The sequence below is a fragment of the Notamacropus eugenii genome, chromosome 3 (genome assembly GCF_028372415.1).
Source record: "Notamacropus eugenii isolate mMacEug1 chromosome 3, mMacEug1.pri_v2, whole genome shotgun sequence".
NCBI lineage: Eukaryota > Metazoa > Chordata > Mammalia > Diprotodontia > Macropodidae > Notamacropus > Notamacropus eugenii.
The window spans coordinates 386,607,756-386,624,230 of record NC_092874.1 but is presented as its reverse complement, the minus strand read 5'-3'; the positions used below and the strand labels follow the sequence as shown (position 1 = coordinate 386,624,230).

Below are 16,475 nucleotides of genomic sequence, written 5' to 3'. Positions count from 1 at the left end.
AAAGGGGAGGATGGGAGAAAACTTTGAAACACAAAATCTTATAAAAATGAATGCTATAAATTGTCTTTACATATAACTGGGGGGAAAATAAAGTATTATTTAAAAATAAAAAACAAAAATAAATGAAACCAGACGAAAAGAAGCTGCAGCTAAATGGAAGAACAATTCTCAGCTTTCTCCATGGAGAAGTGAAATATTTGCATAGCTATCCTTATAATAGTTCTTTAAGTTTAAGACAAAATAAATGCCTTACATATAATATTTAATTTTATTCTCACAGGAACCCTAGGAGGTAAATTCTATTATTATCCTCAATTTAGAGGTGAATAAACTAAGGCTAACAGAAGCGACTTGTTCAAAGTCACACAGGTAGTAAATGTCCCAGGCAGGACTTGAATTCAGGTCTTCCTAAAAATAAATATTTCACCAGATACATCATTTAATCCAGAAGTGCTTCCTACAACCAAAAACAAAAAGACTACAATGAAGTTCAATGTACAGACCTTGAGGGTACAAGATACCTATGAGAGAGGGACAGTAACTCATCTCCTTCATGAAAAAAGGTATTTTTCATCCCCTACCATTCCCCCTCTTCTCACTGGGATTAAACCTAAGCATGTAAAGTACTAGGGTTCAGACTGTGACTGTGTCCTTAACAAAAGAGAGGAAAAAAACCCTTCAGAAGGACAGCATGGAGTAGTGGATAAAGCACTTTACTCAGCGTCAAAGGGTCTAGTTTTGGATCCTGGTACTGCGAATTACTACCTATATGACCTTAGCAAGACATTTCATCTTTTTGAATTTATTTCTTTTTCTGTAAAGACTGAGCTGGGTCAAATAACCTTTAAGGACACTCCCAGCTCTAAAGACGTGAATCTGTGTTATCTTTCAGAGGATGACAGAGAAAATTTTAACAAAAAAAGTTGTAGAACTAGATGAAATAACAGGCATGTTTAACCTCGAGAAAAGAAGAATTACAGGGCACATGATAAATATTTTCAAGTGTTTGCAGGGGGGCTGTGTGAAAGAGGAATTAGACCTACTCTGTTTGGCCAGAGAAAAACGATTAGGATGATGAGAGGACTCAAAATCATTTCACATCACATGATGAAAGAGATGAAAGCCTGAAGATGGCAAGCCTACAGAAAAGGTAGAGAGCAGGAAAGAAAAGGAAATCTGCACAACAGCTACCATCAAATATCTCAAATGCTGTCATGCACAAGAGGAAATACGATTTATTTTATGTCGCTCTGGAGGCTTGAACTAGGACCAAAGGGTAAGAGCTACAGGGATGCCAGGCTTGGATATTTATGAGGAAAAACCTTCTAATAATAGGGCTATATGACAACAAACATGCTGACTTCTAAGTGACCTTGCCATCACTGAAGGGCTCAAGCAGCTGCCGGTCAGGAATGTGAGAAAGGTGATTAATACAACCTAAGGAAACTCATCCTACATAGCACATGCTACGGACTGTGAGACCATTGTTCTGGCTAAAGGGGAAGGTCCATGTTGGAAAGGGATGATTGTTCAAACAAGGTGGAAGCCAGACAGTGAAAAGTCCTGAATAACAGGCTTGTGAGTCTGAACTTATTCTGTAGGTACTGGAGCTTCTGAAGAGAAGTTCCTGTGACAGGATTTTTTAGTCTTTTGTTTTATTTTCAATCAGTCTGGAGGCGGCACACAAGATATTTCATCTCCCAATTCCAGGCCTGTCCCCCATGACTGGAATGCTCCCCCTTCTTATCTCCATCTCCTGGCTTCCCTGGCCTCCTTCAAGTCCCAGATAAAAACCCAACTTCCACAAGAAGCCCTTCCAGGTACTCCTTAATTCTAGTGTTTTCCCTCCGTTGATTATTTCCTAATTATCTTCTATATAGCTTGTTTGTACACAGTAATTTGCATTATTGTCTTCCCCATTAGATTGGGAGCTCCTTTCCCATACACTTTGTTTTGCCTTTCCTTGTATGCCTGGGACACAGGAGGCTATTACAGTAACGTATAAGCTTTTTGATCTACGTATGGAGGAATAGTTCATGACCAAACAAAACAGAGAAGATCACTTAAGATAAAATGCGCAACTCTGACTACATAAAACTGAAAAGATTTCACATTAATACAACCAATGTAGCTAAAATTCCCAGCTAACTGGGAAAAAAACCTTTGCAGCAAATTCCCAATTCCTAGGTTCCAATTTCAAAGATACAGAAGGAAGCAATTTCAATTTTATAAGAAAAGGAGTCATTCTGCAAATGATAAATGGGCAAAGAATACAAATAAGCAGTTTTCAAGGGAAGAAATCCAACCCATATGAAAAAGTTACCCAAATCACTAAGTAACTCTGAGATTCCACTTCACACCAATCACATTGGTAAAGCTGACCAAAAAGGAAAATGACAAGTGTTGGAGGGGTTTCAGGAAAACAGGCTACTAATGCACTGTTGGTATAGCTATGAACTGATCCAGCATTCTACAACGCAATTTGGAACATGCCCAAAAGTTAACAAACTGTGCATACCCTTTCACCTAGTAATGCCACTACAAGGCAAGAGATCAAGGAAAGAAGAAAAGCACCCGTATGTACAGAATATCTACAGTAGCTCATCTTACGGTGGCAAAGACCTGGAAATTAAGGGCGTTCTCATGGGGGAATGGCGGAACAAATTATACCACATAAAATACTATTAGTATAAGAAATAATGTGAGGGATGTTACAGAGAAACCTAGGAAGCCTTGAATGAGAGAGAAGGGAGCAGAGTCAGAACAACTTTGAAAGATTCTGAATAATAAGCATGCTGCCCAACTCCTAGTGAAGGTGAGAAAAGCCAAGGTGCAAATATTTTAGGGCATTTTTTTAGACAAGGACAATGCAGGAACCTGTTTTGCTTGACTCTATCTATTACAAGGGTCTTTTGTTTTGTTTTCAACTGGTAGAAAGGGAGGAAGGAGAGAAAACAGATTTTGTTAACTGAAGAAAAGAAAATTAAAAAACACATGAAGCAGTGAGGACTAGGATAAGGTACTGGCATTGCTTCCTTCCCTTTCTAAACACAGCCCCCATACTCTCCAATTAATATAGCCACAGAGTTAAAACGGTCTCTGTAGGACTGACACAGGGCTCCTACAACTCTCTTGACTACGTAGACTCCAGGGCACAGAGGCCTAGCCTTTAGTAAGGCTGACCCTGAAGCAGTATTGAATTCTTCAACTGCATGGTCCCACAATTCCCACATATACTCACTTGAATGCTCTGCTGGTACTGCACATTCAGGTTAGATCCTTCCTCCACATCTGGTTTTGAAAGAAAGTTTTCCAAAGTCCTCAGGCAAGAAAGGACAGCAGTATTTTCCTCCTCAAGGTTTTCCATGGTCACTTTCTGTCCTACAAAAAAGATAAAAGAAAAGTAAAGGACATCCTTCATAAACACCACAAGATTTATATAGAAATGAAAAGAATATGCACTGCCTTTGGACAGCTTCAAAATATTCCGATATTCCAAGGTTCTCAAAAACTACTCCAGCATTCATCACAATATTCCTATGATTCAGGCATTTTAGTAAGTAGAAAACTGATCAAAGAAAGAAGCTCAATGAGAGAAAGGAATAGAATTCATGGCATGGTTTCATGCACACCTCTTGGGGACACATGAAAGAGTGATTTAGTTTAGAGCACAATTAAATTACCCTAATATGATTTCATGCTTTCTGGCTGACACTTCATGCAAATCCCTTATTCTCCCCTTTTTTAATCACTGTTTCTCAACAGTTATTAAAAGGTTAACCTAGATTATAGGAGAAACAATAATTAATAAAATTAATAAATAAAATTACTATTAATGAAATAAATCTCCCTTTTCACCCCTCTACTTAGCTTTGTTTTTGGAAATGTTATTGGTTGAGTATGAATGTGCTACTTCTCAGTTTCACTCTCAATGATATGTGTCCTATTACATACACAAGCTTTGTAAGTATCCTACAAACTTTTTCAACTCCTTTTTTCTCAGAAGCCATAGTAAGTGCATGACTGTTTATTCAGCAAGACAATTATACTTTCTCCTCTAACAGATTTGTTCCCTTAGATTTTATAAATAAGGTGATATTCCATGTGATTATAATGACCAAGAGGTAAAGAAATGCAGCTCTTTTCCTTCACTGAAGATGTGGGTGACTATGGACATAAAAGAGGACATACACTGACAGACAAATCATTATTTAGACTAGTTTTGCTAAACTCTTACCTTTTATTCCTCCCTTTTAAAATTTTTCTTGTAAGGGAAGAACTCCTGGGCAGGGGAAGTGAAAGGGGGAATCTATTCAAAATTAAATCTGACATAAAACCAAAAAGTAGCAATTTATAAAATCCATACATATTATTTTTAAAGAGTTTTTTCCCAAAATTACATTGCCCTTGGCTGTCATATGTTTTTGCTTGGCAAGGAGATTAGAATCTTTTAGGATCCTCACTGTTACAACTGATTTACACCTGTTAAACTTTGGGAAATAGAGAGATCTCTCAAAGTTTCTTCCATCCATTTCCCATTCTGTTTCATCAATTATTTGTTTAAGTTGGTTGGTTGTTGTCCTTCATCCATGAAGGGGATCAAAATGACATCACTATGTTAGAGTCAAGTTTCAGTGTCAAACTGTGGCTGATCAGACTAATACAAGCTCAGAATGTTCTACCACAGGTCAGGTACAAATAGTTCATGTGAATGTTTGGGGTGGATTCTCTAAATTTGTGCATCCTGCATTTCTTTTGAGCTACTTTAACTCTGCTCATAGAGCACAGCACCTTCTCTGATGAAGGCACACCATCCTGGGCAGTCCTGTATCACTGTTTCCCATGTTACACATTCAATTCTGAAGTTATTAAGAGAGACCTTGAGAGTGACACTCTATCACTTCTACTGACCACCATGTGAACACTTGTCCTGTGTGAGTTCTCCATAAAACAAGTATTTTTGGCAAGTGTACATTTTGTATCAGAACAACGTGGCCAGCCCATCAGAGTTGCGCTCTCTGAAGCAGAGTCTGAATGCTCAACAGTTTAGTTTGAGAAAGGACCTCAGTGTCTGGTATCTTATCCTGCCAGGTGATTTTCAGAATCTTCCGAAGACAATTCATATGGAAGCGATTCAGTTTCCTAGTATGACACTGGTTTACTGTCCAGGTTTCACAGTCATACAACAATGAGGACAGCACAATGTCTTGTAGAACTTCAGTTTGGTAGTCAGTCTAACATCTCTTCTCCCCCACACTTTCCCTCAGAGCCTCCCAAACACTGAGCTAGCTCTGGCAATGCATGCATCAGCCTCATTATCAATGTGCACATCCCTGGAAAGTACACTACAAAGGTAAATGAACTTATCCACAGCATTCAAAACATCTCCATTTGCTGTAACTGATGGTTCCACATATGGATGGTGTGGAGGTGGCTGATGGAGCATCTGTGTTTTCTTGGTGTTAATTATTAGGCCAAAATTAGCACAGGCAGCAGAGAACTGATCCATACTCTGTTGCATCTCAGCTTCAGAGGCTCCATCATCTGCAAACAGAAAATCATGCACCAACACTCCCTCCATTTTGGTCTTCTACTGTAGCCTTTTCAAGCTGAAGAATTTACCATCAGTGCAGTAGCTGACCTTGATGCTGTGTTCATCCTCATTAAAAGTATCTGACAACATGGCTGAAAATGTTATGCTAAAAAAAACTCCCAATGGATAAACCAAGGCTGTGTGCTTGCTCCCATTTTAAGTAACTCGGGGTAGAGTTACCATACTTGCATGCCCCACGTTCTTATTTCTATAATCTCTCTTCTCATTTGGTTCAATACTGATCTTTGATCTAAGAAATTGGTTGGTCAAATATATATACATAGCTATTGCTGTTGAATAACCAATAATTTGGGGAGATACAGTTTCCCCCTTTTTTCTAAAGTACTGACTTTAAAAATTTAATCTGTTGAAGGACATTGCTGATAAGACTGGACTAATTTTCTTGTTCAAACCCCACCCAGGTGTGACAAATTATGTGATAAATTGTGTAACAAATTCTTAGAATAGATTGCCAAAGGCTGGGGTTAACTTAATAGGTGAATGACTTGATCAAAGTTCAGGTCCAGCCCCTCACTGTAATATTCATTCTCTTATCAATAATTAGCCAATCAAAGCTCAAGAACACTCCTCTTCCAAAAGGGCATTTAAGCCTTCCTTGAACCTGCCAGCCATGACTGTCTTTGATCTAAGAGAGAAATGGTCAAACGATCATCCTTTTATTAAAATGCTGGCATTATTAATGAAAGTATTAAATTAACCAGAAATTATGTCTCTCAAATCTCTTTAAAGGTCACACTGTTCATCCTTCATTCTCAAAGGGGACCAATGACATCAAAAGGGTAATGTTTTAACTTGCACACGAATCTGATTTAAGTGAGGCAGGGTTGTGCAAAGTCATCTGCCTCACTCCTTCCCCTCCAGAGTCATAGGAGTCCAGCGGCAAGGCAAAAGCCAAGATAGTTAGCCAAAGATGTAGTGGGTGACTTTGGCCTTTTTAATCTAAGGTCTTTCCCAGGTCTCAGTCTGTCTGAGGCAAAGCCCATTCAATGATTAAGGGCTAGGTAAGAACTGAGACAAAAGATGGCCCACTTTGCCATAACAAAAGAATCAGTTTAGGAAGGGAAGACCTTCAGAATTTCTGGCCAGAAAACAACTGCTATTTACACTCACTCTGAGCCATCAAAACCCAAACAATGAGCAGGAAAGACTTGGGTTGGGAAGTACTATTGGTCATTAAATGAAAGCCATGGTGATTTGGGTTTAAAGGCACAGACAGGTAACTCCATTTGAAATACAATGTTCTTTTTAAAAATCTGTTATTGCAGAGTTATATTTCAAGAAATCATAAATGAAAAGCGAGCAAGATAAAGAGTTAATTCTTCCAATTTTTTGACAAAAAATCAAATAAGAATTTTTTTTTTATCTAGCCCCCAAACCCCATAATATCTTACAAAATATAAGTGACCAAAAATTATATTTCTTTGGACAGAGCACCCACATGTAAGGGTATAACTCCCCCCTGCTGAGAAAGGGTTGATATGTACTGGGAAATTTTTAAATGGACTCCCACACTAGTAGTCACCTGATGTCTATTAAAATATAACCAATTCAATTTCATTAACCTTATTTGGTGCTCAATTATGTCCAGTGCCTCCAAATTCTTTTCTCAATCAATAACCATTTATTATTTATTAAGTACCTACTACACAGAACACACTGTGCTATGGATTGTGCTTATAAACGTAAAGAAATAAATAATCCATACTCTCAAGCTTACATTCCATTGTAAAGGACAACAAATATATATGTACATATACATATATTATTACATAAAAATAAATATAAAGAGAATATGAATAAATACAAAGTAATTAGACACAATGTAGTCTGGGAAGGAGAACACAAGCTATTGAAATGAGAAGGAAAGGCTTCATGTAGAAGATGGTACTTGAGCTGCATCAACACAGAATAAATCACAAATAAGTACAAAGCAGTTAAATACAAGATAGTTAGGGAGAAGGGCACAAGTAATTATGAGGATCAGGAAAGGCTTCAGACATTAGGGGTTGCTTGGCTGTCTGTGAGGAATATATGAACCGACTACATTCTAGGAATGAGGAAAAGGTAGTATAAAGGCAGAGATAAGATTCAGTACCACTGGTAAGAAGAGACACCAATTTAGCAGGATCACAGAATGAAACATGGAAGTCATATATAATGGGGGGAGAATAGGTGGGGGCCAAATTATGAAAGGTTTTCAAAGCTAAATGGGGGAATTTATATTTTTCCTAGAGGCTCCCCAGGGAGTTTATTCAGCAGGAGAGTATAATCTTAATGTAAGGTTAATGGGGTGGGGGGGGTGGAGATCTTCCCTGGCCATTAAGAGGCCTCAGTACGTTTTGTTAATTTCTACTGAGGCACTGGGTCACAGGGGCCTGCCCTGCAGCTCTGAAAAGTGTATAAATACTCGGAGGTGAGGTTTGACTTTGGGGCTTACTCTTTGGAGGTGTTTGTTTGGCCAGAGGAGCCGCTAAGGAGCCCCGGCTTTGAAAAAGCAGATGTTGATACTTCTCTCTCTGTTAACTATGTATGTATGCAATGGTCGGACAGTTGGATCTGTCTGTTGACCTGTGATGTATGTATTACTTGCAGTCAGACATTTGGAAGCCCTGTTGGTTGGTCTTTATTTCTCTGTTTGTATTTTCTCTGAAGTTCAGGGTGTTGACTTTTCCCCCTGAACTAAGTGAATGATATATGTGCTTGATTAAAGTGATTGTTGACTCCCCAAAAGTTGCCTTTCCTTTTAGAAAAGCAGATCTAAGAACCTGTACAGCAGGCCCTCTGGTATATGCTGGGGTCCCTGCTGTTATGGAGAGTGATAGTGAAATTTGTGCCTAAGGAAAATTGACTTAAAGGGAGATCATTTAGGAGCCTGTTGCAATAAATTAGGTGAGAATAGATGAGGCCATGGCCTAAGGTGTTAGCTCTGTGAATAAGGAGGTTTTAGATGCAAGAGATGTTGTGGAAGTAGAAATAGCAAGATTTTGCAAACAACTGGCTATGTGGGGTAAAGAGTCAAGGATGACTGTGAGGTTCCAAACCTGGGAAACTAGAACAGTGATGCTGTAAGGCTGCTGCATGAAGAAGGGAGGGAAAGAGAATAAGCTCTAGTTTACATATTCAAATCTGAGATGGTTCCTGAACATCCAGTTTTAAATGTCACATTGGTATTGAAGACATATACTCATAAGCTTTCTGTGCAGTCTACAAGCCTTCTTGGCCTCTTTCATTTTTTAAGCACAACCATGTTTTCCACTAGCCATCCTGATATTAAAGTATGTTGATTTAACCTGGAGTCTTGATCAGTTCTTCAGAGAATTTCTCTACCTATTCTTCCTCTAAAACAGAGGGTGGTACAGTTATTCTCATGGTGCCTCTACTTACTTCAATCCATCCTCTACCCAGCCTCTAAACTGATTTTTCTAAAGTGCAAATTTAATGAGCTCATTCCCCTAAACCATGAAATCTAGTGGCTTTTTATTACTTTCAGGAATAAAGATCAGCCACTCTGCTTGGCATTTAAAGCTCTTTGTAACCTGGCTCCAACTGACTTACTGGATATAACCCTCCTCTACACATATTGGGCAGCTAGGTCATACAGGAGCAAATAGGTGGCACTATGGAGAGAGCGTTAGGCATGGAGTCAGGAAGACTCATCTGCTTGAATTCAAATCTGGCCTCAGACATTTAGTACTTGTGTGACTCTAGGCAAGTCACTTAACCCTGTATGCCTCAACTGCCTCATCTGTAAAATGAGCTAGAGAAGGAAATGGCAAACCAATCTACTGTCTTTGCCAAGAAAACCCCAATGGGGTCATGAAGAGTCGAACGCAACTAAAAATGACTGAACAACCACACACACATAGTACATTCCAGGGAAACCAGCCTTCTTGCTGCTCCTCAATATATGGCATTCAATCTCCTGCTTTTACACTGGCTGTCCCCAGGCCTGCAATGTACTCTCTCCTCATCTCTCTCTCTCTCTCTCTCTCTCAGAATCTGCTCCGTTTCCTGCAATCCTTAGTTTCAGCATAATCACCACCTTCTACATCAGGCTTTCCTTACATCCCTCAGCTACTAGTGACTTTCCTCCAAAATCACTTCGTATCTATTTTGTAAATACCTGCATGAGTACATTTTGTCTCACTGGGCTACACAAGTAAATAAGAGGAATAAATACATAATTACGAAGTAGTTAAATACAAGGTAGTTGGGGGGAGGGCACAAACAATTGTGAGGATCAGGAAAGCCTTCAAACGGAAGGGTTTGTTTGAGCTGTGTCTTTAAGAAAGAGAAGCTGCCTATAAGGCACAGGTAAAACGACAGTACATTCTAGACACGGATAGAAGATAGCCCAAAGGCAGAGATGAGATTCAGGTCCACATGTGAGAACAAATACACCCATATGACAGGATCATAGAGTGAAGGAGGGGAAGAAATCCATGAAAATAAGAACTGTTTTTTGTCTTTGTATGCTCAGTGCTTAGCACATAAGCTCAGCACACAGTAGATTATTAAATGTTTGCTGATAGGCTGATGGCATTTTTTACAAATGCTTACCATGGACCCTACAATACAAAATAACAAAGATGCCATAAAATTAAGTTTCTTGTTCCCCTTGGCCGCAAATTAAAAGTAACTTTGCTAAATCTGTTTGTTGCCACTCCAAAGAAAGCCTGTGACCCATCTTTCCATTTGTCTTCTAGACAAAGTACAAATAATATGATGGATGTGGTGGCAGGGATCTTGGTTCAAATTCAGACTTGAATGCTCTGTTTTTGCTCATCCATAAAACGAGGTTGAACAAAGATGACCTCTAAGTTTCCTCTTCCAACCATGACTGAATGGATCTGTAAATCTATGCCCAGATCCTGGACAAGCATCTCACATTAGAATTCTAATAGCTAAAGTAATGTTTCTAAACTATGAAGAAACTGTGATTCTTTGCTCTCTATCCCATTTCTCACTACTCTGCCAGTTAAAAATTTTGTATTTCTCTGCTTTTTTTTTTTGTTTTATTGGTTGCCATAAAATTCATCAACAAGTGGCCACCTACTGAAAATGAGTCTCTCTCTACTTCCAGAGTGTGAACAGGTATAGCCTTCAAGAATCCAGGGTGGCCTCCATGCCAAGATGAGGTACCACAGTAGGGCTTTTTAAATTAGTCAGCTACATCTTAGCAAAAACCAGTTGAGACGGGGTAACATAAATTTGCAGTAGACTCAACTGGCAACGCTGTGTGATTTCTTCCACCAGCATCAGCAATATCTGAATAAAAGCAACGGAGGTGGACAGAAAGAATTAGCCAAGGCTGGCAAATGACAAGGCAAGAACATCATAAGGCAAAGGACAAGGGATTTCAGGGTACAAAACAATAAGCACTTGAACTTGGTTAGTAAAGGGAAGAAAACAAGCAGCAGAGGTTGAGTCAGGACAAACAAAAGATGCAGAAGAGAAGAAGAAGAAGAAATGAAAGGATAGTTTATAAGCTACAACCTAAGGCAAATCAATGTCTCTAAGCCTGTTTCCGTATTTGGATTCAGAAGATTAAAATGAAAATGGTGCACTCTGTCCCAAAACTAACATCATATACGTGTGTCTGTGTATGCCTATATACACACATGGTCTCTTCCTGTCAGAATATGAGATCCTAAAGGGCAAGAACTTTTCTATTTTTGCCTTTGTGTGTTCAATGCCTAGCACAGTTGTCATTTAAATGCTTGCTGATTAATAAACTATCAGAAAGCCTCTAGCTGACTTCAATATGTTCAAGTTTCCAGGCCAGGATAAACTATATGCTAGAATAGTGAAAGAACAGACACATCTGAACCACAGTGCATAAGTTTTGAACAATTCTGGAGAACAAGACCAAATGTCACAAGACTGGGTAAGAGCCAAGAAAGTCAAGATTTTCCAAAAATGAGAAGGGTATAGAGTCTACAAATTACACACTGGCAAGGTTTGTGAGCATTTAAAAAGGGAAGCAGTTAACACTAAAAACAAAGATAACAAGGCAGTCAAGACAAAACTGATGGAGTCTGAATACAGACTGAAGCATCCTTTTTTTTACTTTACTTTTCTTGAGGATTTTTTCTTGTCTGTTTTCTCTCACAACATGACCAGTATGGATATGTTTTACATGACTACACATGTATATCGAATTGCTTACTTTCTAAATGGGGGGAAGGGAGGGAGACAATCTGGAACCCAAATTTTTAAAAGGAATGTTAAAAATTGTTTTTACATGTAACTGGGGAAAAATAAAATATTAAAATTTTTTAAAAGACATCTTCAATTCCTTTTCAACAGGAGTAACAGACTTAGTTATCAGGAAAACAATCAAGATAGAGCAGTTTTACATTTCAGCCAAGTATTTAACAGTCTTTTCTCATGCTACATAGACGAAATAGAGATGTGGGTTGGAAAATAACACAGAGAGGTGAATTCAAAAATGGTTGAATAATCAGAACCAAAAAAGTAATTATTAACTACTTGGTATTAAGTTAGAGGAAAGTCTCCAATACACTTTCCTCACCCAGGATCACAGAACTACTAAGGAATAAAGTTAGGAGATGCTGCCACTGACTTAAAAAGTCCCAGTGCTCTTTCCCTTACATGACTGTACTTCAATCAGGATGGTCAAATTTATAGATGGTGTGAAGCTGGAAGAAAGGATTACTAGACTGTATGAAAGAATTAAGATCCAAAAAGATCTTCTCAGACTTAAATGGGCTGAAGTGAATAAAATTGAATTTAACAGGAATAAATGTAAAATTTTACACTTGGGTTAAAAAAAATCAACTTCAAAAATATAAGGGAGCTATAGCCAGGCAAAAGTGACCATGAAAACAATCTCTGGACTTTAGTGGACTGTCAACTCTGTGAGTCAGCTGTATGATGTAGCATCCTAGGCCACATTAAGAAAAAGACAGGTAACAGTTCCATCATACCATCCCCCAATCAGACCACATCTAGAATACAATTTTCAGTTCTGGATACCAATTTTTAGGATGGACCTAAAGAAATGGAACACACTTAGAAGAGGACAAGCAGGACAGTAGAAGGAAGAAACATTAATTCAAGTACTAAAGGAACCATCTAGAAAAGAGAACTTAAGAAGGGCATGATAAAACATCATGTGGGAAAATAATTTGACTTCACTGCTTGGCCCCAGAAGTCAGAACTTCAGGCTACAGGTGTTATTAACTGCAGAACTGTAAAGTCAGTCTGTAAGGAAAAACTTCACAATTAGAGGAACAGACTACCTCATCCATGAAGGGTATCTATCCCCCATTAGGCAGAATGAGTACTTTTCAATTAAGAGGCAATTCTTTGTCAGGAATGACTGAACTAGATAGCTTCAAAGGTCTTTTATTGCGATCTGTAAAACATAGCTAACAATACTTAAACTAGACACTTCTCAAGGTTTTTGTCAGAAAAATGCTTTGTTAGCCTTAGGAAACCAGATAAAAGGGAGTCATTCATAACTTAGGGTTAGTACTATCTAACAAAAGAGGAGCTAGTTTAAGTAGCTCCCTTCTGATCAATCATACCAAAGGAAATCTCCCAATCAATGAAAAAAGGGGCGATAGGGGGTGTTACATCCACTTGGTTTTTTCACATATATATTTTGGGAACTATTTTCAATATAACTGATTTCCTTTGTAGTCCTACTTCTAATTAGTTTAATGAAGTATTTTATGTATATAAAAGCATTATTCTAAGAAGAGACTCATAGGCTTCACCAGACTTCTAAAAGAGTTCCTTCCATGGAAAAAGGTTAAGGACCTTCATATTAAATGTTGTGAAGAGACTTTCCAAGATTCAGATAGTGACACAGGAAAGAGTGTTGAGTTTGAGCCTGGTGGCCCAATGAAATGAAAGCAAGAGAGCTGGCAAATGCTCTTTTCTTTATACAAAGGCTAAGGTGGATGTAGAAGGAAAGGGGAAACTTTTAAGCAGTCTGGGAAAGATTACTTGGCTATAACAGTAGATCACATGTATCAAGGCCCCCCAAGATTTTTACAATTCAGTGGCTCAACAAGCATGCAAAAAGCTCTGTTCCAAGCATCAGCTGGAGTTACTCTTTTTTGCTACCTCACAATTCTGGGAGGTAGTGCTACTATGATGCCCATTTTACAGATGTGAAAACTGAAGCTCAGGGGCATTAGTGGGTTTCTCAGTCTCCAACACATCTGCAGCACCTAGGACAAGATTCAAACAAACCCTGATCTTCCTGGTTGCAAGGGGGTGTCTCTACCCACTTAAATCACGAAGCCTAAACGGAACAGACTGTACAGACGATGACCATTAGGTGCTACTGCCTGGGGTCAAGGGCTGAGTCGGCATACTGAGAGGAGAGATCCCGACCCTGAGCTGGGGCCGGAAGGTCCATCAGGGCAAGGTGCGGGAATCATGGAGTTACTGCCTAGGATGCAGGGACCCCCGGAGGAATCCTCGGTGCCAGGAAGACCGAGCCCCTGCCCAGGTTTGGGGATGCGGGGCTCTCGGTGCCAGGAGGACCAAGCCCCTGCCCAGCTTTGGGGATGCGGGGCTCTCGGTGCCGGGAGGACCAAGTCCCTGCCCAAGGTTGGAGATTCCGGGACCCCTCGGTGCCGGGAGGACCGAGCCCCTGCCCAGGTTGGAGATTCGGGGACCCCTGGATGCCAGGAGGACTGAACCCCTGCCCAGGCTGGAGATTCTGGGACCCCTCGGTGCCGGGAGGACCGAGCCCCTGCCCAGGTTGGAGATTCAGGGACCCCTCGGTGCCGGGAAGACCGAGCCCCTGCCCAGGTTGGAGATTCGGGGACCCCTGGATGCCAGGAGGACCGAGCCCCTGCCCAGGCTGGAGATTCAGGGACCCCTCGGTGCCGGGAGGACCGAGCCCCTGCCCAGGTTGGAGATTCAGGGACCCCTCGGTGCCGGGAAGACCGAGCCCCTGCCCAGGTTGGAGATTCGGGGACCCCTGGATGCCAGGAGGACCGAGCCCCTGCCCAGGCTGGAGATTCAGGGACCCCTCGGTGCCGGGAGGACCGAGCCCCTGCCCAGGTTTGGGGATGCGGGGCTCTCGGTGCCGAGGACCGAGCCCCTGCCCAGGTTGGAGATTCAGGGACCCCCTCGGTGCCAGGAGGACCGAGCCCCTGCCCAGGTTTGGAGATTCAGGGACCCCTGGGTGCCCGGAGGACCGAGCCCCTGCCCAGGCTGGAGATTCAGGGACCCCTCGGTGCCGGGAGGACCGAGCCCCTGCCCAGGTTGGAGATTCAGGGACCCCTCGGTGCCGGGAAGACCGAGCCCCTGCCCAGGTTTGGGGATGCGGGGCTCTCGGTGCCGAGGACCGAGCCCCTGCCCAGGTTAGAGATTCAGGGACCCCTCGGTGCCAGGAAGACCGAGCCCCTGCCCAGGTTGGAGATTCGGGGACCCCTGGATGCCAGGAGGACCGAGCCCCTGCCCAGGTTGGAGATTCAGGGACCCCTCGGTGCCGGGAAGACCGAGCCCCTGCCCAGGTTGGAGATTCGGGGACCCCTGGATGCCAGGAGGACCGAGCCCCTGCCCAGGCTGGAGATTCAGGGACCCCTCGGTGCCGGGAGGACCGAGCCCCTGCCCAGGTTTGGGGATGCGGGGCTCTCGGTGCCGAGGACCGAGCCCCTGTCCAGGTTAGAGATTGAGGGACCCCTCGGTGCCGAGAAGACCGAGCCCCTGCCCAGGTTGGAGATTCGGGGACCCCCTCGGTGCCAGGAGGACCGAGCCCCTGCCCAGGTTTGGAGATTCAGGGACCCCTGGGTGCCCGGAGGACCGAGCCCCTGCCCAGGTTTGGAGATTCAGGGACCCCTGGGTGCCCGGAGGACCGAGCCCCTGCCCAGGTTTGGGGATGCGGGGCTCTCGGTGCCGAGGACCGAGCCCCTGCCCAGGTTAGAGATTGAGGGACCCCTCGGTGCCGAGAAGACCGAGCCCCTGCCCAGGTTGGAGATTCGGGGACCCCCTCGGTGCCAGGAGGACCGAGCCCCTGCCCAGGTTTGGAGATTCAGGGACCCCTGGGTGCCCGGAGGACCGAGCCCCTGCCCAGGTTTGGAGATTCAGGGACCCCTGGGTGCCCGGAGGACCGAGCCCCTGCCCAGGCTCGGGGCAGCGGGGACCCCAGCACAGCCGCGAGGGAGGAGGAGGGAGGCATGGTGCTGTTTCCTCCACATCTACGGGCCCCCTGGGCTGGCTCGAGCTGGCTGGGCCGGGCCCAGGGTGCAGCATCGCCCACCACCGCCCGCCCGCGGGGCTGTGCCCAAGGCGCTCACCCACACAGCCGGAGCCCGCTGCCAGCCGCCGGGGCGCCGCTCAGATCTCCCTCCTCTCCTCCCGAGTCCACCTATCGCGAGAAGAGCCTCGGCTTTCTGGGATCCGGGCGCCAATTACAGCCCGGCCCCTTAAGCACCTGCCTCTGTACGGCGGCTTCCGAGGGACAAACTTCTCCACGGAGGGCGTGTCATGGCCCGGGACTGCGAGGCTCCGCCCCCGGCGGCGCGGAACTTGAACGCTTGGCTGCGGCGGCGGAGATCCCTGCATCCCCGCGCAGAGCGCCAGAGCCTTTGGTTCGCTCGCTCTGCGGCCCCCCACCGTGAATGTCCCTCGTCTCTGGAGCTCTCTCCGAGGCTCTCGACTTCCCCGCAAGCGTGCAGCAGGCTGTTTGGAGGATTTTTTTTTTTTTTTTGCTTTTGTCTCCCAAGCGCTTACCGCGGGCTTGGCACAGTAGGGGCTCGGGGCGCTTGTCCCGGGCTTGGCACGTAGTAGGGGCTCGGGGCGCTTACCGCGGGCTTGGCACAGTAGGGGCTCGGGGCGCCTACCGCGGGCTTGGCACGCAGTAGGGGCTCGG

At 43.3% G+C, this 16,475-nt stretch overlaps 1 protein-coding gene across 2 annotated transcripts in view; it reads right to left on the bottom strand.

Moving 5' to 3' along the window:
* The window catches only part of MAD1L1 (mitotic arrest deficient 1 like 1), an 852,423-nt gene extending 836,388 nt beyond the window's left edge, over window positions 1-16,035 (bottom strand). For both annotated transcript variants that reach the window (XM_072597719.1, XM_072597720.1), the window contains exons 1-2: window positions 15,901-16,035; window positions 3,242-3,381 (exon numbers count right to left, since the gene is read on the bottom strand). In XM_072597719.1, coding sequence (XP_072453820.1) covers window positions 3,242-3,367 — 126 coding nt within the window. In that variant the 5' untranslated portion in view covers window positions 3,368-3,381; window positions 15,901-16,035. The remainder of the gene's footprint in view (window positions 1-3,241; window positions 3,382-15,900) is intronic.
* Window positions 16,036-16,475: the final 440 nt, after the last annotated feature.